The sequence below is a fragment of the Arvicola amphibius genome, chromosome 3, assembly GCF_903992535.2.
Source record: "Arvicola amphibius chromosome 3, mArvAmp1.2, whole genome shotgun sequence".
Lineage (NCBI taxonomy): Eukaryota > Metazoa > Chordata > Mammalia > Rodentia > Cricetidae > Arvicola > Arvicola amphibius.
Window position 1 is genome coordinate 174,863,929 of NC_052049.1, and position 27,107 is coordinate 174,891,035.

Here is a 27,107-nt window from a genome sequence, read left to right on the forward strand (position 1 = left end):
CAGTGTTTTCCATACAAAGACTATGAACTTCTTAGATCTATCTTCCAGCAATCAAAGACCACAAACCTTTTCTTTTCCCCCAGCTCCATAAGCCCCTTCCCTGACACCTCCAGCATCACTTCTCCATCTTGTCCTGCTCTCTATACAAATCTGGACTTTAGGGATACCTTGAAGATACTCGGAAGAGGCTGTTCTCTGTTTTTGAGCAGCCTACTCCAATTTCTCTCTTTGGAGTACACCCTTTTCTTATTGGCTTCTAACTAACCTGCTTCTTTCCTAAATGCACCTCTGCCACTCTTCTAAATAAACCCCATCTTTGAAAAATTCTGGGTGAAGTGGCCAGTGTCTGGTTCTTGGGATGAGGGTTGTTTGCGGAGGGCAGGGATATGGCAGGGGTTGGGGGCTCTATCCTCAATTATAATCCTGGATAAGATCCACTCCATGTTTTCCTTCCTTCCTTGCTTTCCAACTTTACTCAAAGTCGTCAAACTGTCTCCGAGTGTGGAGGAGTGACTGCTGGACAGACCCTGGGACCTACTGAGGGCCTGGAGGCAGACCAGCCCAGTACCTACCCGGTCAGGGTCAGCACCAACCCCAAGGGAGGTGGTGGACTTCGTCTTCGGACTCTTTACCTCCCCTTATCTCGATTTTACTTCTCTTCAGGATGGAGTGGGCCTCGGGAGAATCAGGGAGGGGCCGGCAGGGACAGCCTCTGCTTTGGGAACTTCGCTTGGGCCTACTTCTAAGTGGTGAGGGGGCCTGGTGAGGCCTAAAGTTATGGGGTGTGATGGTAGGTCCAGGGGTGGCTGGCTGTCCCAGGGGCCCAAGGGATGAGGCCACCTAATAGAATCACTGCTGAACTGGTTAACTCACTGCCCCCAGTGCTGCCTGCCACATTGGCCCAGGTCCCTTCCTTGGATGTACCTGGCTGTTCCCGAGGAAGCTGCTATCCAGCCACTGGTGACCTGTTGGTGGGCCGTGCTGACAGACTGACTGCCTCCTCCACGTGTGGCCTGCAAAGTCCTCAGCCCTACTGTATTGTCAGTCACCTGCAGGTGCTGCCGGGGACAGGGTGAGAGGCTGGGTCAGGGTGGGGTTGGCACTGGCTAAGTAAGGTACTGCTACTGACCTCCACCCAATCCAGGATGAGAAGAAGTGTTTCCTGTGTGACTCTCGACGCCCCTTCTCTGCTCGAGACAACCCCAACAGCCATCGAATCCAGAATGTTGTCACCAGCTTTGCACCGCAACGCCGGACGGCCTGGTGGCAGTCAGAGAATGGTGAGCCCGTGAGTAGGTCGTCATTTGAGTGATCAGGGCTTGCACACCAATAACCTCAAAACCTTGACCCCTGGTTCCTACTGCAGGTGTTCCAAGAGTCACCATCCAGCTGGACCTGGAAGCAGAATTCCATTTCACCCACCTCATTATGACTTTCAAGGTGCCTGCATGTCAGTGAAGCTGCCCCAGTGGTCCTGATTTGCTCCTCAGTACCCCTGGACAGAGCCCTAGCTCCTCAGCCCAGTTTCCCTGAGATCATGGGTTGTGTTTTGACTACACGTGGAACAAGGTTGTTTCCTGTATAGCTTTCATGGCAGAACACACTCCAGCCCTTTGTACGTGCTCTCCTGTGCCGCCTTCCTAGACTAGGCCAGATATGGTCTCTCTGGGCCTCGTGACCTTTTAACCTACCTGTTAGAGGCAGCTATCACCCCTGGTCTGCTCATTGCCTGGTTTTCAGCTTTTCACAGTCTGTGAGCTGCTTGGCCCTGATCATGACTAAGCAGGGATCTCAGCAGCCTAGTTTGGACTGAGGTCCTGGTTCCTGCTAATCGGCGTATCCCCCTTCCCCAACCAGACATTTCGGCCTGCTGCCATGCTGGTGGAGCGCTCCGCAGACTTTGGCCGCACCTGGAATGTTTATCGATACTTCTCCTACGACTGTGGGGCTGACTTTCCAGGAGTTCCTCTGGCCCCACCTCGGCACTGGGATGATGTGGTTTGTGAGTCTCGCTACTCAGAAATTGAGCCATCCACTGAAGGCGAGGTAAGGGCTGGGATCTGGGCAGAGGATAGGGAGGGACCTGTGGGGTTCGTGATGCCCCGAAGCAAAGTCCAATATCTCTGTGGGCTTCCTGCCATGCCAGGTCATCTACCGTGTGCTGGACCCCGCTATCCCTATCCCAGACCCCTACAGCTCACGGATTCAGAGTGAGTCCTGGACTGGGGCTGGCACAGTCCCAGTGTCCGGATGGGGACTATTTGGGGCCTCAGCAACTATTTTGGGTGCTTCCTAGGGCAGATGCCAAGCCCAGTTTAGCTCTGGTAGTAATGGAAAAGAGGTCTCCCAAGGTGACCTTGGCAGCTGCAGCCCCTGGGTGGGTATGAGGCAGCTAGAGCTGGTCCATCTAGGTAGACGAAACCCTCTTCCCCGTCTTAGACCTGTTGAAGATCACCAACCTCCGTGTGAACTTGACTCGGCTTCACACACTGGGAGACAACTTGCTTGACCCGCGGCGGGAGATCCGGGAGAAATACTATTATGCCCTCTATGAGCTTGTTGTCCGTGGGAACTGCTTCTGCTATGGACATGCCTCACAGTGTGCTCCTGCGCCAGGGGCACCAGCCCACGCCGAGGGCATGGTACGAGCCTTCAGGTGGCTGGAGGAGGGATGGGCATGGCTAGATAGTGCTGGCCACCTGCCTGTATCTCTTCACAGGTGCACGGGGCCTGTATCTGCAAACACAATACCCACGGTCTCAACTGTGAGCAATGTCAGGACTTCTATCATGACCTTCCCTGGCATCCTGCTGAGGACGGCAATACTCACGCCTGTCGGAGTGAGTGAGACACTGAGCTCTGTAGCCTGGCTGTGCCTGGTGTAAACCAAATGCTGGCTGGCCAAGCCCTAAATAACAAGGCTGTGTCTAAAGGGTGCGCAGGCTTTGCTGTCCCTGAGGACCCTCAGCCCTCCTCTGTAATCTGCCCTGGCTATCAGTGCCATGGGATTTTTGAAGCCTTGAAGTTCTTAAACTGCCACCTGTAAATTCCGGCCCATGGTGCTGACAGAAAGGGACGCCATTCCTCCCTCCCTGCGTGTGTCCTTACCTTGAGGACCTGGTTTCTCAGCTGGCCTTTGCCTTCTCCTCAGAGTGTGAGTGCAATGGACACACTCAGAGCTGCCACTTTGACATGGCCGCATACCTGGCGTCTGGAAATGTGAGTGGAGGCGTGTGTGATGGGTGTCAGCACAACACAGCTGGGCGCCATTGTGAGCTCTGCCGGCCCTTCTTCTACCGTGATCCAGCCAAGGACTTGCGGGATCCAGCTGTGTGTCGTCGTAAGGCTGGGATTGGGTTTGAGGGAGGGAAAACTGAGCCTGGGTCAGGAACTAGGAAGCCAGAATTTGTGTGGTAAGGGTTTGGGGTGGAATCAGAACAGGAATAGGGGAAGGCTTAAGATTCATTCTGGGCCATGGGATAGGATGACTTTACACTCCTCTTTGTTTACAGCTTGTGACTGTGACCCTATGGGTTCTCAAGACGGTGGCCGTTGTGATTCCCATGATGACCCTGTGCTGGGACTGGTCTCTGGCCAGTGTCGGTGTAAAGAACATGTGGTTGGCACTCGCTGCCAGCAATGCCGTGATGGCTTCTTTGGACTTAGTGCCAGTGACCCTCTGGGATGCCAGCGTATGTGCTTCTTGTCCTAACTCCTATGCTGACTTTAACCCCTGGTCTCTTATTCCGGAAGCAGATGAACCTGAACACTGCTTCTACTTCCTACAGTGCTAACGGGCCTCTTCCACTGCAGGTTGTCAGTGTAATTCACGGGGTACAGTGCCTGGGGGCACCCCTTGTGACTCCAACAGTGGAACCTGTTTCTGCAAGCGTCTGGTGACTGGACATGGCTGTGACCGCTGCCTGGTGCGACTGAGGGATCTGGGGTTCCTGGGTCCTGGACTCGTCCTCAGAGCACATGGCTGGGGGCAAAGTCCAGTGGGTGGGTACTGAGAACTTAGGGTCTCGTCCTGAATGAGAAGCCTCTGGTCTGGGAGGCCAAGGACTTTGTGTTCACCAATCAGGGGTAGAGGCTCACAGATGGGTGGCAGAGAGGTCGGTTTCTGGTCTCCAGCAATCCCTCTTTCCTAGCCTGGCCACTGGGGTCTGAGCCATGACCTGCTTGGTTGCCGCCCCTGTGACTGCGACGTGGGCGGTGCCTTGGATCCTCAGTGAGTGCTGTAATAGGGACTTGGGAGGTGGCAGGGAAGGCAAAGCGGGTAGCCCCTCAGTAACCACAGCACTCCTCAGGTGTGATGAGGCCACAGGTCAGTGCCGCTGCCGCCAGCACATGATTGGACGGCGCTGTGAACAAGTACAGCCCGGCTACTTCCGACCTTTTCTAGACCATTTAACTTGGGAGGCTGAGGATGCCCGAGGGCAGGTGAGATGTTGTGGTGGGGTGGCTGGAGAGGAGGGGCTGTGGGTGGTACCTTGGAGGACTGAGGTACCGTCCAGCCTTAGGGGAGGTCTTGGCAGGAGAAACGGTGTTTGGGACTGACTGGCAGCAGAGGTAGCAGTCACCTGAGTCCTCATCCCTGCTTTGACACTGTTGACTCTCAGGTGCTTGAGGTGGTAGAGCGGCCAGTGACCAACCGAGAGTCTCCGTCCTGGACTGGCCCAGGCTTTGTGCGGCTGCGGGAAGGTCAGGAAGTGGAGTTCCTGGTGACCTCTTTGCCAAGGGCCATGGACTTTGACCTGCTACTTCGCTTGGAGCCCCAGGTTAGACCCTGTGACAGCTGACCTGTGCTGACATTCTGGATGTGGAAGAACTCTCTCCACTGTCCTCTTCCCCCAGGTTCCTGAGCAATGGGCAGAGCTGGAACTGACCGTGCATCGCCCAGGACCTGTGTCTGCCCACAGTCCCTGTGGACATGTGCTGCCTAAGGATGACCGAATTCAGGGGATGCTTCAACCAAACTCCAGGTGAGGCTTGTAGGGACAGCCCGTATTCCACGCAGATCACCAGAAAGAGCAGATTGCTTGTTCATTAGTTCTTTTTTTCATGGATGTTTTCCTGGGTACTTCTTGCCATGGCCATGGCTATGTTCACAGGAAAGTCAGAGCTGAAACAGGGCCTGTTTTCCATAGGGTGCAAGTTTCAGAGTGAAAGCATTAGGTGATGGGAAGTCCCCCAGTGTCACTCCAGGAGGACCCCCGATAGTGATGGTTGCAAGGCAGTGGCATCAGAGTAGGGATGTAACTATGTAACTGGTTACGGTTCATTTCCTGTAACTTTTCATTTCTCTGTTGGCCATCCTGGGCCTCCCTCCTCCTTTTTTTTCTTTCTTTTTTTTTTTTTTTTCTTGTTTTGTTTTGTTTTGTTTTATTTTCTCAAGGCATGGTTTCTCTGTGAAACAGCCCTGGCTATCCTGGAACTTGCTTTGTAGATTAGGTGGGCCTCATCTACAAAGATCTCACAGAGATCTGCCTGCCTCTTTATTCTAATTGCTGGGACTAAACTCATGTACCATCACACCCGGCTCCTCCTACCTTTTTCCTTTTGAGACAGAACTGCACATATCCCAGGCTAGCCTTGAACTCACTATGTGGCTGAGAATGACCTTGAACTTCTGCCTTCTCCATCACCCAAATGATGAGGTTATAGGAGTATGCTGCAATACCTGGCTTATATTTTTTATATATTTATTTTGTGTTCATTGGTGTTTTGCCTGCATGTATGTCTGTGTGAGGGTGTTAGAAGCCCTGGAACTGGACAGGTGTGAGCTGCCATGTGGGTGCTGGAAACTGAACGTGGGTACTCTGGAAAAGCAGCCAGTGCTCTTAACTGCTGAGCCATCTCTCCAGCCCCTGTTTTTTCTTTAGTTATCATGTAAATGGTCATACATACACAGAGGCAGACAGAATAGCATAGTGAACTTGGCTGTATCCATTGTAGACATTTTGATAAACTTGTGTTTGGCAGATTCCTCTCATTGCTAAGTGGAGAATAGAGAGAAGGGGCCAGGCTAAAAGCTGGAAGGGCTGTTGGAAACCCTAGGTGAGATGAGTCGGACAGAGGTATAGTAAAGATAATGAGCAAAAAAGGCTTTTAGATTTAGAAAGGAAGAGGAAGTAGAAAAATGAGTCTGATTTGGGGTCTGGATATTTGGATTGGGAAGGAGGGGCATGAGGTAGAAATATAGCAGACCGTGTGACCCCACCCCAGATGCAGGATCTCTCTTTTTTTTTTTTTTTTTTTTTTTTTCGTTTGTTTTGTTTGGCTGGTTTTTCAAGACAGGGTTTCTCTGTGTAGCCCTGGCTGTCCTGGAACTCACTCTGTAGACCAGGTTGGCCTCAGACTCACAGAGATCCTCCTGCCTCTGCCTCTCAAGTGCTGGTATTAAAGGCGTGCTCCACCACTTCTAGGCTCAGATGTGGGATCTTTTTTTTTTAAAAAATATTTATTTATTTATTTATTTATTATGTATACAATACTCTGTCTGTGTGTATGCCTGCAGGCCAGAAGAGGGCACCAGACCCCATTACAGATGGTTGTGAGCCACCATGTGGTTGCTGGGAATTGAACTCAGGACCTTTGGAAGAGCAGGCAATAGCTCTTAACCTTTGAGCCATCTCTCCAGCCTGGATCTTTTTATAACATGTCCCAGGCTGGCCTGAGACTTGTGGTGTTTTTGCCTTAGCTTCTTAAGTGCTAGGTTAAAGGTGACATGCCACCATGCCTGGCTGAGAAGGAACAGTTCTGAGAGTGTTTGGCTTAAGTGAGTGGCTACATTTCTGTGTCTGGGATTACTGGGAGGTGTAATGTTGGAGTAAAAATTTGGTTCCCACGAGCTGGTTGTGGTACCTCATGCCTGTAATCCTAGCACTTGGGAGACAGAGGCAAGAGGATCAAAAGTTCAAGGTATTCTAGGCTACACAGCAAATTCAGTGTCTATCTGGAACACATAAGACCTTGCCTCCAAAAAGGAGAACTGAATAAACAGAAGGAAAAACTAGAGTTGCAGAGAGCGGCACAGAGGCTGAGAAAAGAATGAACTCACGGGCTGCTGAATGCTTGAACCAGATAAGAATAGAATAGTGAGTGGCCTCTGTGTTTAGCTACGTGGAGGCCATTGGTGACCTTGATACAAAGTGGGCCAGAGTTCACTGGAGTAGAAGGCTTAGCTGGCAGTGACTGCAAGGGTCTCTATGGACTTATTGGGTGGGAAAGCAAAAATGAAATAGCAGCTTGGGGAAGATTCTGCCGGATTTGGGAGTGGAATGAAAGAATGCATGTGTCGGTGTATATGTGAACCACCTAGGGGAAAGGGTTACTGTGTCAAGGGAAAAGAAACAATGGTCTGGGGGTGTAGTTCAGGGATGCCTTCTAAAATTTAATTAATTAATCAATTAATTTCTAAATGTATTTGTTTATTATTTTTCGAGACAGGGATTCCCTGTGTAACGGCTCTGGCTGTCCTGGAACTTGCTTTGTAAGCCAGGCTGGCCTAGAACTCACAGAGATCTGCCTGCCTCTGCCTCCTGAGTGCTGGGATTAAAGGTGTGCACCACCACTACCCGGCCCAGGGACACCGTGTCTTAATTTAGCAGTCACAGAACTGTAGGTTCAATCCCTGGGGCTACAGAATACATAAACAGTCACTAATATTTTAATTGGGTCTTAAAACAAAACAAAATAAAGAAACAAATAGCAAAGACAGAAACCAAAATCTGAAAAGCCAGGGCTGGAGAAGGGAGTTAAAACACTTACTGCAGCTGAGTAGCGGTGGTGCATGCTTTTAATCCCAGCACTCATGAGGCAGAGGCAGGTGGATCTCTGTGAGATCGAAGCCAGCCTGGACTGCAGAGCTAGTTCCAGGACAGCTAGGGCTGTGATATAGAGAAACCCTGTCTCGGAAACAAGCAAAAGAACACTTGCTGCTCTTTCAGAGAACCCAGCTTTGGGTCCCAGCATTCACATTGGGTGGACTGCAACTGTCTTTAACTTTAGTTGCAAGGGAACCAAGAACACTCTCTTTTGGCCTATGTGGGCACCTGGATACATGTAGTGTACACACATACAAATATATATAATATATACACGCACACATTCATACACACACACGTAAAAATAAAAACAAATAAGAAAACCTGAGCCGGGCAGTGGTGGCACATGCCTTTAATCCCAGCATTTAGGGAGGTAGGTGGATCTCTGTGAGTTCGAGGCCAGCCTGGTCTACAGAGTGAGTTCCAGGACAGTCAGAGATACACAGAGAGACCTCGTCTCAAAACCCGCCCCACCAAAAAAGAAAAAAAAAAAGAACAAAAAAACCCCAAAAAAGCAAAACAAAAAAACTGACAAATTGCCGTGTCAGGAGACAGGTGGATGACAGTTCTATATTTTCAGTGATACTGGTCTGTATGGATGTATGATTTCAGAAAGTCACATTTATGGGATTCTTCTGTCCAGATTCCCTGTCAGGGCCTCAGCAGAAATATGTTGTCCTAGTCTGGCTCAGCTGTAGCCTCTGCCTTGGTCAGTAAGTTTGATTGCTATGAGTGGCAGTATCTAAGACACAGCAGGGTAAGATCTCTGTGAGTTCAGGGCCCACCTCATCTACAGAGTGAGTTCTAGGATATACCCAGAGCTATTACAGAGAGAAACCCTGTCTCAAAAAAACAAAAACAAATCAACAACAGCAACAACAAATAAAAGGCCCAGGATGATGGTTGCTCGGACCCTGAGTGGCATCCTGTGCTGTCTCTGTCCTCCTCACCCCCAGGGTTTTAGTGTTTCCCAGACCGGTCTGCCTTGAGCCTGGTATCTCCTACAAACTGAATCTCAAGCTGCTGCGAACCGGGGGACGTGCCCATCCTGAAAGCTCCTACTCTGGGTCTGGACTACTCATTGACTCGGTAACACACCCCTCTTGCTCATATCAGCCAAGAAGGCGGGGCCTCTGGGATGGATACTGTGATGGTCGTGATGATTAGGAGGGTTTGTGATAGTCAGGCAGTCCCGCCGGGCAGTGTTGGTGCACACATTTAATCTCAGCATTCAGGAGGTGGAAGCAGTTGGATCTCTGTGAGTTCGAAGCCAGCCTGGGACAGGCTCCAGAGCTACACAGAGAAACCCTGTCTCAAAAAACCGAGGGGGGGGAGAGAGAGAGAGAGAGAGAGAGAGAGAGAGAGAGAGAGAGAGAGAGAGAGCGAGCAGGTTAATGGCAGCACTAAGTCAGGCTCTCTGGCAGTACTGATGGCCTATGTGAGCTGCATTCTTGAATCTCTTCAGCTGGTGCTGCAGCCCCATGTGTTGATGCTAGAGATGTTTAGTGGGGGTGACGCTGCTGCCCTAGAGCGCCGTACCACCTTTGAACGCTACCGTTGCCATGAGGAAGGTCTGATGCCCAGCAAGACCCCTCTGTCTGAGGCCTGCGCCCCCCTTCTCATCAGTCTGTCCTCCTTGATCTACAATGGTGCCTTACGTAAGTGTAATCTGGACACGAATAGGTAGGCAGAGGTGAAGACTTAGCCTAATCTGCTCTTCCTCTCCTCACAGCATGTCAGTGTGACCCTCAAGGCTCCCTGAGTTCTGAGTGCAACCCTCATGGTGGCCAGTGCCTGTGCAAGCCTGGTGTGGTTGGACGCCGCTGTGACGTCTGTGCCACTGGCTATTATGGCTTTGGCCCGGCAGGTTGTCAAGGTATTTGTCTATCTCCGAGTCTCCCCTCTTCTTTTTCCTTTCCAGCTTCAAGATTACCTCTTCCCCTTCTTTGCTTCTTCCTTCATTGACTCCACCTTAGATCCCATACTCTTAGGTTGGGGTCCCTTGTATTTTTTCTATCATTCTTCACCTTTCCCACCCTGTCTCTACCTTATCCCCAGCCTGCCAGTGTAGCCCTGATGGGTCACTCAGTGCCCTATGTGATGGGACTAGTGGACAATGTCCCTGCCGAACTGGTGCCTTTGGTCTTCGCTGTGACCACTGTCAACGTGGCCAGTGGGGATTCCCTAATTGCCGGCCATGTGCCTGCAATGGGCGTGCAGATGAATGTGATACCCGCACAGGCGCATGCCTGGGCTGCCGTGATTACACCGGGGGCGAGCACTGTGAAAGGTGAGCCTAGTACAGGTGTGAGTGGTTGGTGGTTGGGCAGGCTGCCTGCGGCTGACATTCATTTCCCTGCAGATGCATTGCTGGCTTTCATGGGGACCCACGGCTGCCCTATGGAGGCCAGTGCCGACCTTGTCCCTGCCCTGAGGGCCCTGGGAGCCAGCGGCACTTTGCCACTTCTTGCCACCGGGATGGATACTCCCAGCAAATTGTGTGCCACTGCCGAGCTGGTTACACCGGTGAGTGGGTAGGGCCACAGGTATGGGATCAGGGTGAGGTAGCTAAACTCAACACTCATAGTTTCCTCTTGACTGTTGACAGGACTTCGGTGCGAAGCTTGTGCCCCCGGGCACTTTGGAGACCCATCCAAGCCAGGTGGCAGGTGCCAACAGTGCGAGTGCAATGGGAACATTGATGCCATGGACCCTGAAGCCTGTGATCCCCACACAGGACAATGCTTGCGTTGTTTACACCACACAGAGGGGCCCCACTGTGGCCATTGCAAACCTGGCTTCCATGGGCAAGCAGCCCGACAGAGCTGTCACCGTGAGTATGGACATGGGAGGAGATGTTTGGGGCGGGTTCTGCTGGAGATAGAGCCTCTTCATTGTTGTGTCTATCTTGGCTTGCCTAGGCTGTACCTGCAATCCTCTGGGCACAAATCCCCAGCAGTGCCCATCTACTGACCAGTGCCACTGTGACCCAAGCAGTGGGCAGTGCCCATGCCTCCCCCATGTCCAAGGCCTTAGTTGTGATCATTGTGCCCCCAACTTTTGGAACTTCACCAGCGGCCGTGGCTGCCAGCCTTGTGCTTGCCACCCAACCAGGGCCAGAGGCCCCACCTGCAATGAGGTATGGAATCCTGGAGATATCTGGATATGGGGAGTCAGCTAACTGCCTCCCAGGCACGACTTTTGGTAAAGACTCTGAGCCCTGCTGTGTTTGTACCCTAGTTCACAGGGCAGTGCCACTGTCATGCCGGCTTTGGTGGGAGGACTTGCTCTGAGTGTGAAGAGCTCCACTGGGGAGACCCTGGCCTGCAGTGCCGTGGTGAGAAAATCTGGAGAGATAGAGTGGATAAAGATTGCCTCGGTGTGCATCACAAGGACCCTAATACTGTGGCTTGTCTTTTTCTGCAGCTTGTGATTGTGATCCCAGAGGAATAGACAAACCTCAGTGTCACCGCGCCACAGGTCACTGTAGCTGCCGCCCAGGCGTGTCTGGCGTGCGCTGTGACCAGTGTGCTCGTGGCTTCTCGGGTGTTTTTCCTGCTTGTCATCCATGCCATGCGTGCTTTGGAGATTGGGATCGGGTTGTACAGGACTTGGCTGCTCGTACACGACGGCTGGAACAGTGGGCACAGGAGTTGCAGCAGACGGGTGTGCTGGGTGCCTTTGAGAGCAGCTTTTTGAATATACAAGGGAAGCTGGGCATGGTCCAAGCCATCGTGGGTGCCCGAAATGCCTCAGCTGCCTCTACTGCAAAGCTTGTAGAGGCCACGGAGGGACTGCGGTATGGATGGAGCTGAATAAATATGGTGGGGCCGGGTGGTAGTGGTGCACACCTTTAATCCCAGCATTCTGGAAGCAGAGGCACGAGGATCTCTGTGAATTTGAGGCCAGCCTGGTCTACAGAGTGAGTTCTAGGACAGCGAGGGCTACACACAGAGGAAATCCTGCCTCAAAAAAAAAACCTAACTAAATAACTAAATAATAATAACTAACTAACTAAATACATGTGGTGGGAGGAGCAAAGGTCCAGAAGATCGGGACCGAAGCCTCTTTAAACCTGCCCCCTATTGATACAGCCATGAAATTGGGAAGACCACTGAGCGCCTGACTCAGGTAGAAGCAGAGCTAACAGATGTTCAGGATGAGAACTTCAATGCCAACCATGCACTCAGTGGTCTGGAGAGAGATGGGCTTGCGCTTAACCTCACACTGCGGCAGCTTGACCAGCATCTGGATATCCTCAAACATTCAAATTTCTTAGGTTAGTTGTCGGTTAATTAGGCAGGTGGGCCAGGGCCGTGGTTCAGCTGACTGACCCCTCTGATCCCACGTAGGAGCCTATGACAGCATCCGACATGCCCACAGCCAGTCTACAGAAGCAGAACGCCGTGCCAACACCTCCACCTTTGCAGTACCCAGCCCAGTGAGCAATTCAGCAGATACACGGCGTCGGACAGAAGTACTCATGGGTGCCCATAAAGAAAACTTCAGGCGCAAACACTTAGCCAACCAGCAGGCACTGGGGCAGCTCTCTGCACGCACCCAGACCCTGAGCCTGACTGGCATAAATGAACTGGTAAGGTGCAAGAAAGGGGTGGGATAGGTAGGTGCGGATATTCTTCCGGGAACCTTGATTTGTTTTGTACCTGGCAGGTGTGTGGGGCACCCGGGGACGCACCCTGTGCTACCAGCCCTTGCGGGGGTGCCGGATGTCAAGATGAGGATGGGCAGCCCCGTTGTGGTGGCCTCGGTTGCAGTGGGGCAGCAGCCACAGCTGATCTGGCACTGGGCCGGGCTCGGCACACACAGGCAGAGCTGCAGCGGGCACTGGTAGAAGGTGGTGGCATCCTCAGCCGAGTGTCTGAGACTCGTCGGCAGGCAGAGGAGGCACAGCAGCGGGCACAGGCAGCCCTGGACAAGGCTAATGCTTCTAGGGGCCAAGTGGAGCAGGCCAACCACGAGCTTCGAGAACTTATCCAGAGTGTGAAGGACTTCCTCAGCCGTGAGCCTCCCATGTGGCCCAGGCCGTGTGGTTGTTTCCCTTGTGTCTGTGTGTACTTGAGTCTCAGGGTCTGCAATGGACATGTGTTTTTGACCCTGTGTCTGGTCCCTGAGTCCCTATCCAGTCAGTGTCCCTAAGTCTCTGCCCCTTACATTGTCCCTGTCCTTTGTTTACATCCTTATATACCTTTTAGCAAACTTCTACGGCATGTGCAGTATGAGAACCCACAGAGCAGGATGATGTTCCCAGGCTTATGCTGGCCCTTGCCTGTGTCTCCATAGAGGAGGGAGCTGATCCTGACAGTATTGAAATGGTAGCCACACGTGTGCTGGAGCTCTCCATCCCAGCCTCGCCAGAGCAGATCCAGCATCTAGCAAGTGAGATTGCAGAACGTGTCCGAAGCCTGGCAGATGTGGACACAATCCTGGCACATACTATGGGCGATGTGCGTCGGGCTGAGCAGCTACTCCAAGATGCACAGCGGGCACGGTCTGACCCCAACCCTGACCCCCATTCCTGAAACCTGGTCCTGATACCTGCAGACCCTGATCTCCCCTTTTCCTCAGGAGCCGGGCTGAGGGTGAGAAACAGAAGGCAGAGACTGTACAGGCAGCACTGGAGGAGGCTCAGAGGGCTCAGGGCGCTGCTCAGGGTGCCATCCGGGGAGCAGTGGCTGACACACAGAACACAGAACAGACCCTGCACCAGGTATGGCTCCCTAGGACATCAGTGGGACAAGGTTATGGAAGTATATACTAATGTATCTTGTTTTGTTTTGTTTGAGGCAGGGTCTCACTATGTAGCCCTGGCTGACCTGGAGCTCACAGAGATCAACCTGCGGCTCCCTCTCCCTTGCCGGGACTAAAAGCGGATCTGTTTAAGATCTGTTTAAGCCCCGGCTCCTCTGTGACAGGTCCAGGAGAAGATGGCAGGTGCAGAGCAGTCGTTGAACTCTGCAAATGAGCGGGCTCGGCAACTGGATGCTCTCCTGGAGGCCCTGAAACTGAAACGGGCAGGAAATAGCCTGGCAGCATCTACAGCTGAAGAAACAGCCGGCAGTGCTCAGAGCCGTGCCAGGGAGGCTGAGAAGGTGAGTCCCGAGGGAGTATGGGTAGTGTAGTTGGGACACCACTGTACTAGCATACCGACCCTGCATTTTCCATCTGCAGCAACTGCGGGAACAAGTAGATGACCAGTACCAGACCGTGAGGGCGCTGGCTGAGAGGAAGGCCGAGGGTGTGCTGGCTGCACAAGCCAGGGCAGAACAACTGCGGGATGAGGCGCGGGACCTGTTGCAAGCTGCTCAGGACAAGCTGCAGCGGCTACAGGGTAAGAACCCGAGTGGGCAGACGCTAGAGAGGTGGGATTGTGGGAGAAAGACCTAAACTGTGCCTTGACTCTTCTAGAACTGGAGGGCACCTATGAAGAGAATGAACGGAAACTGGAGGGCAAGGCGGCCCAGCTGGATGGGCTGGAAGCCAGGATGCGCAGTGTGCTCCAGGCCATCAACCTGCAGGTCCAGATCTACAACACCTGCCAGTGATCACTCCCCCGGGCCTAGCCTCGTTCCCAAGCACTGTTCCACACGCGTGTTTGTCCACTTTAATTAAAGAGCTTTTGGCTAGCAAGTGCTTTCAATAAACTAGTGTGAACTTCCACTGTGTTGTCGAGCCTTTGGGAGGGGTGGAGGACCGCTATACATTGTCATCAGTAGGACTCTAAGCGAAGGCCAAAGCACCGGAACACCTCTTCTTTCTTTCCGGCCCTCCCCAGAGCTGCCCTTCATTTCGGGCCCCACTCTTGCCGGAAGTGCGTCACCAGGTTCCCGCTCCGCCTCCCATAGCCGTATCTAGAAGTCGAAACAAAACAAGCGGCTGAAGCGGCGGCGGCGGAGCCGGGACGGGGGAGGGGCGCGCCGGAACCGGAACCGACCCGACGCCGGAACCGGAATCGAGAGCGGGTTGCCAGGGCCCGAAGAGGGCTGGTGGCGGCGGTCTCGCTCGGTGAGTGCTGCGGGCCGCAAGTCGCCGGTTCGGCCCCTGCGGGAAGGCCGCGGCGTTGGCCTGTGGCGGTCTGTTCAAGGTCACGGGCCGTGCCCGCCCCGACATCTCGAGCCCCGCACTGTGCGGGACCCACCGATGTCGACTGAGCCGTTATGCTATACCCGTGGCCGGCCTCTCTGTTTTTAAGAGGACTAGAGCGAGGGTGGCTTCCTGGAGGAGGTGGTGGCAGGCCTGGGATTCGGAGGTTGGAGTCGGGTAGCAGCCTAGATGGGGCGTTGGTCTATGGTCAGTAACTCTGCGTAGCCTTTCCAACCAGCTGGGATCTTTAGATAGTCTCTCTCTCGACGGCCTCCGTGCACGGGGGAGGAACTCTACCTGTGAATAGGGCCTAGGTGTAAGGAGGAAACGGCGGGTGTTCTGCCCTCAGGCCTGGACAGGCTGTCACTCAAGATTCAGCTCAGCTCTCTGACCGTAATAGGGTATTTTTATCATCCCATCTCCCCCAAGGGAGCCCAGATGCATCTCTTCTGGCTGAGCAAGCCTGGCTTGAGGATGCGAGGGGTCCTAGGTCTGCAGTCCATCTTGCCACTCTCGCTTCAGTCTCTGGTTTTGAGAACTTCATTTTGGATGTAGAAATCCAAAATCCACACACAGGTGGGAAACTGATTAGGCCTCCATGGATCACAGCTGATGAGTGAAGGAACCTGGACATAGGGCAGTGTCTGTCAAGCTGGATGCCACCGTCGTGTCTCAACACTTGAGTCCACTCTTCTTTGGAGCTGGGGAGAGAGATTCCCTCTTTCCATGGAGACAATAAGCCCGTGTAGTTTCAGGACGAGGAGCAGGGAGCAGGCAGGACCGTTTTGGGGCTGTGGCAACATCTGGGGTTGGGTCCATTTTCAGCTATAGAGCCTGGCCTTTCTACAGCTACTTGATGATCTCCGCCTCTCCTGCCTTCCTCCTTCACATTCTACTGGCCTGATGGTGACTAAGCAGCCAGTGAGAGTGAAGGAGGGAGCGAGTGCTCTTCTCAGAGTGCTAGTCCTGTGGGTTGGAGCCATGGCTCCTGTCCAGAGGGTGAGCCAGGTCCTGGGCCATGACTGCCTTGACCTCGCACTTCCTTAGTGCAGTGTCCAGCATTGTGGCTCTTTTGGAGACAGTCAGGAGGTGTGGCCTGAAGCAGTTGCTGCTACATGAATTATTTATTTCCTCATAGGGTAGCTTCCGAGTATAGGGCTGCCTCAGATGGTGACAAGATACTGCCATTTAGGGTCAAGAGTGTCCTGAATTGCGGAGCTCTGGTTGTAGGCAGGGAGCAAATTGTTTGACTTTGGCAGTGAATCGTGGTCTGTTTTCATTAGGCTGTTGGTTCCTTGCTGAAGAATTTGGCTACAAAGAGTTGCCAAGATAGCTGGGCCGGGAAGAAAGCGCCGCAGCCCTGACCCAGACGCTGTTGCCGACCCTGGGGCACTCTGGCTGGCTACCAAGCGGCTCAAAATGTCTGGTGGGGCCAGTGCTACAGGCCCAAGGAGAGGGCCCCCAGGATTGGAGGAGGCCTCTAGTAAGAAGAAACAGAAGGATCGCGCAAACCAGGAGAGCAAAGATGGAGATCCCAGGAGAGGTAGGAGTGGCATTTCCAGATTCTCGTGGCTGCTTCTTCCCTTGTCTCTGGACATGCCATTTAGGGCTCTGTACCTCCCTTCTTTATCATGCTTGATGCTGAGAAAAAGACCCATTGCAAGCTGGATGGAGCCTCAGCCTTAAACCTGAGGAGCTTGGCTAAGATCCAGATGGTGGGGTCTTGGAATCTAACTCCTCATTATTGTCTGTTTTTCCTTTTGTTGCCAGTGTCTACTCCTCGAAAGGAGCAGACCAAAGAGGGTGAGTAATGAATGGGGCTTTTGAGCGGGATTTGAGGGGAAGGAGAATTTAGCTCCCATCCGAGCAGTAGGTTTGGCTTTTTTACCTATGTGTTGCCATTAGCAGTGACCCTCTGAACCCTTTGCCATTCTCCATATAGAGTTGTTGCTCGATTGGAGACAGAGTGCGGATGAAGTGATTGTCAAGCTGCGAGTGGGAGTGGGTCCTCTGCGTCTGGAGGAAGTAGATGCTGCTTTCACAGACACAGACTGTGTGGTGCGGCTTCCAGGTGTGTTCCTCTGCCTGCATACAATGTTTCCTTTTGCGGTCTCTAGTATCCCCCACCTCAGGTCACTGTTGCCACTCTCTTTCCAGATGGTCGTCAATGGGGCGGAGTCTTCTTTGCGGAAATACAAAGTTCTTGCACCAAAGTGCAGGCTCGGAAGGGTGGTCTCCTACAGTTGGCACTACCCAAGAAGGTGCCTCTGCTCACCTGGCCCTCTCTCCTGGTAAGTTCCAGTTGAGTGTGTGGGCCTTGGGGATGCCTAGTGTATTCAACAGGGTCTAACTGTTGTGTCTTTGGCAGAAGAAACCTTTAGGGACCCAAGAGCTGATGCCAGGGTTGCGGTGTCAGGAGAATGGACAAGAGCTGTCTCCCATTGCCCTGGAGCCAGGCTCTGAGCCCCGCAGAGCTAAACAGGAAGCCCGAAACCAGAAACGGGCCCAGGGCCGTGGTGAGGTGGGCTCAGGAACTGGCCCTGGGGCACAGGCAGGGCCCAGCGCCAAGAGGGCTGTGCATCTCCGCAGAGGGCCAGAAGGGGAAGGGTCCAGGGATGGCCCTGGTCCCCAGGGTGATGCTCCACCCTTTCTGTCTTCTGACCCAGCAACCCAGGTGAGAGTTAAGTGCCTATTTGCGTATTTGGAGACTGGGGAAGGAATGTGGACTAGAGTGGGTGCCACCTGCCAGACCCAGGGCTAAATCTTGCCCTTTTTTTTCTTTTTATTTGTTTGTGTGCACGTGATTAGGTTGAGGTTGAGGAGCAGCTCCATGTACCACCACCACTGAACCCTCAAACCAGTCTCCTGGGCTCAGAGAAGAATTTAGGCCTCTTGACAAGAGAGAAGACAGTGTCCCCCAGGAATGACCCAGTCTCCCCAGTCATGGTCCGGAACAGAGACCCTGAGAATAATGACCATGTCAAAGAGGAGATGGCAGTAGGAGCAGATTCTGCAGCTTTGGTGGATGGTAAAATCGGGATTGGCCAGACAGACCCCAGGTTGGGTTGCGAGGTTGATGGGAGGAGTATAGTAATAGGCTGGAATTTGTCTTGGATTGGTGACCCTGGGTCATGGTCTCAACATAGACCCTGAGTCCATGGTGAACCTGGCATTTGTCAAGAACGACTCATATGAAAAGGGGCCGGACTCAGTGGTGGTGCACGTGTATGTGAAGGAGATCTGCAGGGACACCTCGCGAGTGCTTTTCCGAGAGCAGGACTTCACACTCATCTTCCAGACCAGGTGTGTGACTGGGGCTGGGACCAGTGGTCTCAGGTAGGGATGTGTTTCAAGTGTTTTTTGTTTGTTTGGTTGTTTTTTTTGTTGTTGTTTGTTATTATTGTTATTGTTTGTTTGGTTGGTTGGTTTTTCGAGACAGGGTTTCTCTGTAGCTTTTGGAGCCTGTCTTGGAACTAGCTCTTGTAGACCAGGCTGGCCTTGAACTGACGGAGATCCGCCTCCCTCTGCCTCTCAAGTGCTGGGATTAAAGGTGTGTGCCACCCCCGCCCGACCTCAAGTGTTTTCTTTTGTCCTTTCCCTTCCCTGCTCTGCCTCTGCAGGGATGGAAATTTCCTGAGGCTACATCCAGGCTGTGGGCCCCACACCATCTTCCGCTGGCAGGTGAAGCTCAGGTTGGTGGTGCCCAGCCCCATTGCTGCTACTGTCACTTGGGTTTCCATTTCTCTGGCTTGTTTAGCTTGGCATCTGCTTTGTCTGAAGTCTCTGAACTCAGCTTTTCCCTGACAGGAACCTGATTGAGCCAGAGCAGTGCACGTTCTGTTTCACGGCCTCTCGCATCGATATCTGCCTCCGGAAGCGGCAGAGTCAGCGCTGGGGGGGATTGGAGGCCCCGGCTACACGAGGTCTGCACACGAGCTCCCTTCATTGCCCCCGCCCTGCCAATCAGGACCCCGTCACACATGCTGCTAACCACCAGCCCTCTCATTCCCCCTTTTTAAGGTGCAGTGGGTGGTGCAAAGGTTGCCGTGCCGACAGGTCCAACCCCTTTGGATTCAGCCCCTCCAGGAGGTGCCCCCCACTCCCTCACAGGCCAGGAGGAAGCCAGGGCGGTGGAGAAAGAAAAACCCAAGGCTCGATCTGAGAACACGGGGCTGGATGGTGTGGTGGCCCGAACCCCTTTGGAGCACGTAGCTCCAAAGCCAGAACCACACTTAGCCTCGGTGAGAATCTTAGGCTGGGAAGGGCCAAGAGTCAGGCTGGAAGATGGGTAGTAGTGGGATACACCTTTAATCCTATCACTTAGAAGGCAGAGGCAGGAGAATCTTGTGAGTTTGAGGACAGTTTGGTCTACAAAGCGAGTTCAGGACAGCCAGGGCTGTTATGTAGAGAAACCCTGTCTCAAAGAAAGGGGAGGGGGGAGAGGGAGGGAGGCCGGGGGGAGGGTATCAGGGCTGCTTTGTCTCATGATTCCTTTGCTCCCCAGCCCAAACCCACATGTATGGTGCCTCCAATGCCTCACAGTCCGGTGAGTGGAGATAGTGTGGAGGAGGAGGAAGAGGAAGAGAAGAAGGTGTGTCCGCCAGGATTTACTGGCCTTGTCAATTTAGGGAACACCTGCTTCATGAATAGTGTCATTCAGTCTCTGTCCAATACTCGGGAACTTCGTGACTTCTTCCATGGTGAGGTCATTGGCCAGGAGCCTGGGGCACAGGCAGAAGGGGTACCTTTGTCTCTCACACCTTTGCTTGACTGTTCTAGACCGATCCTTTGAAGCTGAGATTAACTACAATAACCCACTGGGGACTGGTGGGCGGCTGGCCATTGGCTTTGCTGTGCTGCTCCGGGCCCTATGGAAGGGCACTCATCAAGCCTTTCAGCCCTCCAAGCTAAAGGTGATTTGTGATTATCCTCAATCTTGCTTAGAGAGGATTCGGAGGGCTAGCTAGTGAGGGGCCTGGTGAATGGTTATTAAGATTTCTCATTAGCACCTTTATCTCCCCATTCAGGCCATTGTGGCAAGCAAGGCCAGCCAGTTCACAGGCTATGCACAGCATGACGCCCAAGAGTTCATGGCTTTCTTGTTGGATGGGCTGCATGAGGACCTGAATCGGATCCAAAACAAGCCCTACACAGAGACTGTGGACTCAGATGGGCGTCCTGACGAGGTCAGTCAAAGTGGGGCTGTAGGGTAGGGTTTGTGTGGCGCAGCTCTTAGGTCTCCTCAGTTCTCATCATTTTTTTTCTCAGGTGGTGGCTGAGGAAGCATGGCAGCGGCACAAGATGAGGAACGACTCATTCATTGTGGACCTCTTTCAGGGCCAGTACAAGTCGAAGCTCGTGTGCCCTGTGTGTGCCAAGGTGCGGTAGAGTCCCCTAGAGAGAGGCCCTCTAGTTAGTTAGGCTGGTTTGATCAGATTGAGTTGTGCATTTTCAGGGAGTACTGAGCAACATTTGGGGAAGGAAGGTGGCAGAGAGGCCTAAGGTTCTGTGTGGTCCTGAGGGATCGGGCAGGGTAGGCTTCCTGGCTGAGGTCGGGGTGGGGAGGGGTGTGGATGGAGAGGTGTGGTGCTGCAAAGATAAGTGAGGTGCCAAAGCTGTGGGTCAGGTCGGAAAGGCCTGCGGGATACAGGTGAAGGGAAGCTTGGGTTGGCTAAGCTGCCAGAAAAGGAATCGTGCCTGAGGAGGGGCGTTGGTGGGTCCCCTTGCTCAGCCTAGTGTTCTCTTTGACTGGGAGTTTGCTGACTGGCTGAGGGAGCCCTGAGGACCATCAGAGAGACTGCATTAGGCTCTCCAGGAATAATGAGCATCTTGATCCCTTGTGACACCCTAGTGTCACCTTTGCATCCACAGGTCTCCATCACTTTTGACCCGTTCCTTTATCTGCCGGTGCCCTTACCACAAAAGCAAAAGGTTCTCCCCATCTTTTATTTTGCTCGGGAACCCCACAGCAAACCCATCAAGGTGAGTAATGAGCTCCATAGCTCTGGGCTGTCCTAGAAAAACGTGACTCCTTCGCCCCCACTGACTTTACCTTTGTTGCCAAAGTTTCTGGTGAGTGTTAGCAAGGAGAACTCCAGCGCAAGTGAAGTTTTGGAGTCCCTCTCTCAGAGTGTCCATGTGAAGCCTGAGAACCTGCGCCTGGCTGAGGTATATCTCTTTACCAAGTTTCCGCATATGTGGCTAAGTTTTTTTTTTTTTGTTTGTTTTCTCAAGTGTTTTATGAGTGTTTTGCCTGCTTGTATTCATGTATGTGTGTGTACCATGTTGTGTGACTGGTGCCCATAGAAGCCAGGAGATACGGTGTTGAACCTCCTGGAACTGGAATTACCGACAGTTGTGAGCTACCATGTATGTGCTAGGAATAGACCCCCCTGCCCCAACCCTGCCAAGATCTTGTTGTAGAGCAGCCAGTGCTCTTAACTACTGAGCTATTTCTCCAGCCCCATATATGTATTGAAGGACAGACAGACATGTACCATTAATGGTATCTAAAGATGTGTATATGAATGTAAATGCTTCTGCAGAAACTTAGGTTGTAGGTGTTTATTGAGACCAGGCCTTGGGCTGTATTACATAGGATCCCGAGTTCTCAGCCAGCATTAGTTTATTCCCCCTCTGAGGGTGCCTCTTCCCAGGGATAAGGAGCTTTGGCAGAGCTTTCACTTGGGCAGGATTATCAGGCCATTTTCTCCATTCTTTTTTTTTTTTTTTCATTTTTGGTTTTTTTGAGACGGTTTCCTTTTGTATAGCCTTGGCTGTCCTGGAACTCTGTAGTTCCAGACTGGCCTTGAACTCACAGAGAGATGCACCTGCTTCTGTTTCCTGAATGCTGGGATAAATGGCGCGTGCCACCACTGCCTAACTTTTGTTTTTGTTTTCCGAGACAGGGTTTCTCTGTGTAGCTTTGGTGCCTGTCTTGTAGGCCAGGCTGACCTTGATCTCACAGAGATCCACCTGTCTTCCTCCTGAGTGCTGGGATTAAAGGCACGCACCACCACAGCCCTTTTAATCCAGAAGCTCCCATTTTTTCTTGGAGTATGAGTGTGGAAGAGGCTATTTGAATGTGGACCTTCCCTAATAACACCTCGTAGTCTTATCAGGGACTCTCTAGTTCTCGTAGGGGTAGAGGCCCTCAGTATGGTCCATGTAGTTGACTTTTGCCCAGGTTTTGTCTCTCAGGTACTCCAATGTACTCTCTGCCACTGGGCGGGTATATTCCTCTTTAAGACCACAGGTCCTTTTCTTCCCCGTCCCAGTAGACTTCAATGCATGACTAAGCCCTTCATGGTGCTGTGAAGCAGACCTAGAGAAAGGGCTTATCACATGGCATCTGTGTGTTTTTATCTCTAGGTAATCAAGAATCGTTTCCACCGTGTTTTCTTGCCCTCCCACTCACTGGACTCTGTGTCCCCAACCGACGTGCTCCTCTGCTTTGAGCTGCTGTCCTCAGAGTTGGCTAAGGAGCGGGTAGTGGTGCTAGAGGTGCAGCAGGTAAGTGGGGGCCAACCTGGTGCCATGGGGCCCCGGTGGGCGCTGGTCACTCCTGCCTTTACTGCTTTACTGAGCCAGATGACTCACCCTAGCGCCCCCAGGTACCCAGCATCCCTATCTCCAAGTGTGCAGCCTGCCAGCGGAAGCAGCAATCAGAGGACGAAAAACTGAAGCGTTGTACCCGTTGCTACCGCGTGGGCTACTGCAACCAGTGAGGAACCCTCTGGCCTCGTCCCTCCCATTTTCTCCACCTAACACTTGCCGTCCTGCTCTCCTCTCCACACAGCAGCACATATTTTAAGCCTTCCCCCATTTGTCCATTTTATCAGGCATTGGGGGGCAGGGCTGGCATACCTAGACCCCAGGGCTTCAGACTTAGGTGTAAGGCCCTAGTCTTACCATTCCTTCCTTCCAGGTTCTGCCAGAAAACCCATTGGCCTGACCACAAAGGCCTCTGCCGCCCTGAGAACATTGGCTACCCCTTCCTGGTCAGTGTACCTGCCTCACGCCTCACTTATGCCCGTCTTGCTCAGCTACTAGAAGGTTATGCCCGGTAAGAGCTTAGAGGACTAGTGTGCGTGGGGAGCAGAGGTGCTCAGGTGTCGGACAAGAGGTCAGAATTCTTATTGCCTTGTCTGCTTGCAGATACTCCGTGAGTGTGTTCCAACCACCCTTCCAGCCTGGCCGCATGGCCTTGGAATCACAGAGCCCTGGCTGTACCACATTGCTTTCAGCTAGCTCTCTGGAGGCTGGAGATAGTGAGAGAGAGCCCATCCAGCCTTCTGAGCTCCAGTTGGTGACTCCCGTGGCTGAGGGGGATACAGGGGCTCCCCGTGTGTGGGCACCCTCTGATCGGTGTCCTGTAGCTAGCACCAGTGGAATTTCTTCTGAGATGCTGGCCAGTGGGCCTATTGAAGGTTGTTCATTGCTTGCTGGTGAGAGGATGTCCCGGCCTGAAGGTAAACTCTGTTGAAATGCTTTGGGTGTTGCAGGAAAACATTGGGGAAGGTTGTTTAGACTGTAGTGGAAAATAAGCACTAATTGCCATGCTTCGTCTTAGCTGCTGTGCCTGGGTACCAACACTCAAGTGAAGCCATGAATACCCACACACCCCAGTTTTTCATCTATAAAATTGATGCATCAAACCGAGAGCAGCGGCTTGAGGACAAAGGTGTCTGATGCTGTGGGTGGAAGTTGTGGGGTAGCTTGGGCTGGCTGCTCTGCACGGCTGGGTGACCACTGTCTCTACTCATTTCCAGGGGAGACACCATTAGACCTAGGTGATGATTGCAGCCTGGCTCTTGTGTGGCGGAACAATGAACGCCTCCAGGAATTTGTATTAGTAGCCTCCAAGGAGCTGGAGTGTGCCGAAGATCCAGGCTCTGCTGGTGAGGCTGCTCGTGCTGGCCACTTCACCCTGGACCAGTGCCTCAACCTCTTTACTCGGCCTGAAGTGCTGGCACCTGAGGAAGCCTGGTGAGGATGGGGCAGCAAACTGGTGGCGGGACAGGCTGGAGGGAAACTTGTGGTTCTGACTCTTCTGTCCCCGCCAGGTACTGCCCACAGTGCAAACAGCATCGTGAGGCCTCCAAACAGCTGCTGCTGTGGCGGCTGCCCAATGTGCTCATTGTGCAGCTGAAGCGCTTCTCCTTCCGTAGTTTCATTTGGCGTGACAAGATCAATGACTTGGTGGAGTTCCCTGTTCGGTGAGCACTGAGTGAACCCTGGTGCTGGTGACTGTGGACAGGGCTTTGGGGCCTGGGGGCATTCTACTCACCCTTCTCTGACTGGGACTGCAGGAACCTGGATTTGAGCAAGTTCTGTATCGGCCAGAAAGAGGAGCAGTTGCCTAGCTACGACCTGTATGCTGTCATCAACCATTATGGAGGCATGATTGGTGGCCACTACACTGCCTGTGCACGCCTGCCCAACGATCGCAGTAGCCAGCGCAGTGACGTGGGTGAGGGCACACACAACCAGCAGGCTAGGTGGTGGGTGGTGGTACGGGCCGTGTTCATGTTCTTCCTACCCTGCTATAGGCTGGCGCTTGTTTGACGACAGCACAGTGTCAACCGTAGACGAGAGCCAGGTCGTGACACGTTATGCCTATGTCCTCTTCTACCGTCGGCGGAACTCTCCTGTGGAGAGACCCCCCAGAGCAGGTCACTCTGAACACCACCCAGACCTGGGCCCTGCAGCTGAAGCTGCTGCCAGCCAGGTGAGGCATGGGAACGGCTTGACAGGCTAGTTGGTGGACAGGGCTTGGAACATAGCTCTCTTTCTTCTACAAGCCTGCAGAATTCAGAAATGGGGTTCCTTGACGTTCGGGCCTCACCCAGGGGCATCCTAGAAGACACCTTAGGAACACAGTCAAAGGTATACATATACATATATAAACATGCTGCCACCAGTGCGCACAAAATCCAGGTCAGAGAACTGCCCTGAGCCTCAGCAGGCGTGCTGCTATAAGCTGACTGACCCTTCCTTCTCCCAGCTCTCCCCCACATTCTCCACATGCCACCCTAAAGACCCTCATTCGTGATTACCCTTGTGTTCTGGTGTACAGTCAAGATATCCCTGTCAGAGATGGCTGTCACCTCCAGTGCGGTCACACTTTCTGTGGGAGCAACTCTCCCTATTGAACCTCCGTGTTCTTGGGTCTCGGTTGCTGACAGGGTTCCAGGGGTTCGTGAGCACAGCCACTCTGCTCTCTCTACCATCAGCCCTCCCTGTACTTCGTTCCCTGTACTCCTTAGAGACCTTGCTGTCAGGCTCACAGACACAACACAGCGGTCAGGATCTGGGCATGGGTTATCCTGAGGAAATGCCATGGGGTTGGCTACTTAGCCTCTGTGAGCTGGTCCCTTCTTTGGGAAGTCTGAACTAAAATCTGACCAGGTAACTCTACTCCCTTGCCTGTGAAAAGTTAAATGTGGATTAAAAGCTGCCTAGAGGAAGTCAAAGGCTGTTAGAATTTTCATATCCTAATGTTCTCAGAAACCTCGATGCTGGCTACCTACCTACCTCCCTGCTGCTTGATCTGGAATGTGGGGTCTTAGGCCCGGTCACCTTGATGTGACTGTCTTGGCTAGGGGTCTCAGGGAAACTGGGGCCTCCCGTCCTCTGGGTGCTGATGGCCCTTTCCACATACCATAGGCTTCCCGGATTTGGCAGGAGCTCGAGGCCGAGGAGGAGATGGTGCCCGAGGGGCCTGGGCCTCTGGGTCCTTGGGGGCCCCAAGACTGGGTGGGGCCCCCACCACGTGGCCCTACCACACCAGACGAGGGCTGCCTCCGATACTTTGTCCTGGGTACCGTGGCGGCTTTGGTGGCCCTTGTGCTCAACGTATTCTATCCTCTGGTCTCCCAGAGTCGCTGGAGATGAGCTCACCTGCAGGCACCTCCTGTGAGCTGGCTACCTGCCTGCTCACCAGGCCATGCCTACCTTTGTGGTGGGGAACAACTCTAGGCTCTGGGCCTCAGTGTATGTATCTGGTGGGAGATTTGTGGGAACTGCAGCCTCTGCAGGGGCAAAGTATCCTAGGGTATGTGTCCATCCAGTTGTCTGTTCCTCCGACCCTTGTCCTAGGGCTTGGCCCTGCTGGAACTATTTCCTGTATTTAAAGTGTTAATAAAGTGAGCATTCAGGCCCGATCTCGTCTCTCTGTCTAAAACGCCGCTACTGTCTGCGCCTGCCTAGGGGCCCTCCCTTGGGTGCCGGGGCTCTGAGCCAGCACCCCCGGGATGCCAGGCAGTATGCTGGGCAAGCCCCAACCCCTGTCCTCGTATTCTGTTGCAGGGACTAGGCCCTGGCCAGGCCCCCGAGGTGGCCCCCACGCGGACAGCCCCTGAACGCTTCGCCCCCCCTGTGGACCGCCCAGCCCCCACGTACAGCAACATGGAGGAGGTCGATTAGCAGGTCCCTGGCTGATGGAGGGACTGGGTTTGGGGGATCCCCTTCAGAAGGCCATCTCTTTTCCACTTTTCCTTCTGTCACTCAGAGGACACTGGTTCCACCAATGGGAAGCTGGGGGGCATGATCTGGGGGTGGGAACCTCCCAAATGTGACCTCGTGTCAGTTGGTCCCCAGATTAGTGGGCCTTGGCTTTTTCAGCTGCCTTCAGTGCTGCGTGTTTCTCAGTTGTACCTTTGATTCTTTCTGACCTGCATTATAAACATTATAATTTTATTCTAAAAATTGTAATTTTTTTGCATTTTGGAAGTGATTGCTGCTGTTTAAATATATTTTAAAAATAAATAATGAATAAGCAGACTTAGTGCCTGGTCCACAACATGTTGTGGCTACCTTCCCTCCCTTCTGCAGTAGCTGGTATATGTATGTGTTTGTATTAAAGATCTCTGAGGGGAGATAAGGTCACAGCTCATTTTCTCTGGGTCATTGTAGAACTTGGTTGTATGACAAACTGCCTGCCAAAAGCAACTTCAGGAAGAAAGGGTTTACTTAGGCTCATAGTTTGAGGGTCCAGCCATCATGGCAGAAAAGGCATGATGCAATTGGTTCAACGCCTCTGAAGTGAGGAAGCAGGGAGTGATGAATGCTGGCAGCTCAGCTCACTTTCTTCCTTTTTATTCAGTCCCTAGCCTAGGGGATGAATGGTGCTGCCCACGTGTTGGGTAGGTCTCCTTAGGTGATTCTAGATTGTGT

The 27,107-nt window shown here is 53.0% G+C and overlaps 2 protein-coding genes across 12 annotated transcripts; both read left to right on the forward strand.

Moving 5' to 3' along the window:
- Positions 1 to 469: 469 nt before the first annotated feature.
- On the forward strand, positions 470 to 14,507 carry Lamb2 (laminin subunit beta 2). 2 transcript variants are annotated; one of them, XM_038322022.1, is made up of 33 exons: positions 470 to 581; positions 664 to 749; positions 883 to 1,055; positions 1,145 to 1,280; positions 1,367 to 1,440; positions 1,858 to 2,046; positions 2,147 to 2,210; positions 2,440 to 2,642; positions 2,720 to 2,840; positions 3,152 to 3,340; positions 3,513 to 3,692; positions 3,814 to 3,926; positions 4,152 to 4,231; positions 4,311 to 4,443; positions 4,623 to 4,781; positions 4,858 to 4,985; positions 8,786 to 8,918; positions 9,295 to 9,487; positions 9,562 to 9,705; positions 9,888 to 10,119; positions 10,192 to 10,355; positions 10,438 to 10,662; positions 10,751 to 10,968; positions 11,070 to 11,166; positions 11,256 to 11,628; positions 11,924 to 12,108; positions 12,182 to 12,423; positions 12,501 to 12,849; positions 13,131 to 13,338; positions 13,416 to 13,557; positions 13,763 to 13,939; positions 14,019 to 14,178; positions 14,256 to 14,507. In XM_038322022.1, the coding sequence occupies exons 2-33, from the start codon at positions 665 to 667 to the stop codon at positions 14,390 to 14,392; spliced, it is 5,406 nt and encodes a 1,801-aa protein (XP_038177950.1). In that variant the 5' UTR covers positions 470 to 581; position 664; the 3' UTR covers positions 14,393 to 14,507. The 2 variants fall into 2 exon arrangements, with proteins under 2 accessions (XP_038177950.1, XP_038177951.1); XM_038322023.1 differs by having other exon boundaries at positions 483 to 575.
- Positions 14,508 to 14,697: 190 nt separating this feature from the next.
- Positions 14,698 to 26,714, forward strand: Usp19 (ubiquitin specific peptidase 19). 10 transcript variants are annotated; one of them, XM_038321997.2, is made up of 27 exons: positions 14,698 to 14,852; positions 16,214 to 16,473; positions 16,701 to 16,733; positions 16,873 to 17,001; positions 17,088 to 17,221; positions 17,299 to 17,604; positions 17,739 to 17,958; positions 18,077 to 18,233; positions 18,551 to 18,622; positions 18,738 to 18,853; positions 18,951 to 19,171; positions 19,435 to 19,630; positions 19,710 to 19,843; positions 19,958 to 20,116; positions 20,199 to 20,309; positions 20,802 to 20,912; positions 20,997 to 21,098; positions 22,302 to 22,442; positions 22,535 to 22,653; positions 22,858 to 22,995; positions 23,088 to 23,401; positions 23,503 to 23,613; positions 23,702 to 23,918; positions 23,996 to 24,148; positions 24,242 to 24,402; positions 24,482 to 24,660; positions 26,241 to 26,714. In XM_038321997.2, exons 2-27 carry the CDS (start codon positions 16,350 to 16,352, stop codon positions 26,355 to 26,357), a joined length of 3,975 nt encoding a protein of 1,324 aa, XP_038177925.1. In that variant the 5' UTR covers positions 14,698 to 14,852; positions 16,214 to 16,349; the 3' UTR covers positions 26,358 to 26,714. The 10 variants fall into 10 exon arrangements, with proteins under 10 accessions (XP_038177925.1, XP_038177927.1, XP_038177926.1 ...); XM_038321999.2 differs by having other exon boundaries at positions 18,957 to 19,171; XM_038321998.2 differs by having other exon boundaries at positions 17,302 to 17,604.
- Positions 26,715 to 27,107: the final 393 nt, after the last annotated feature.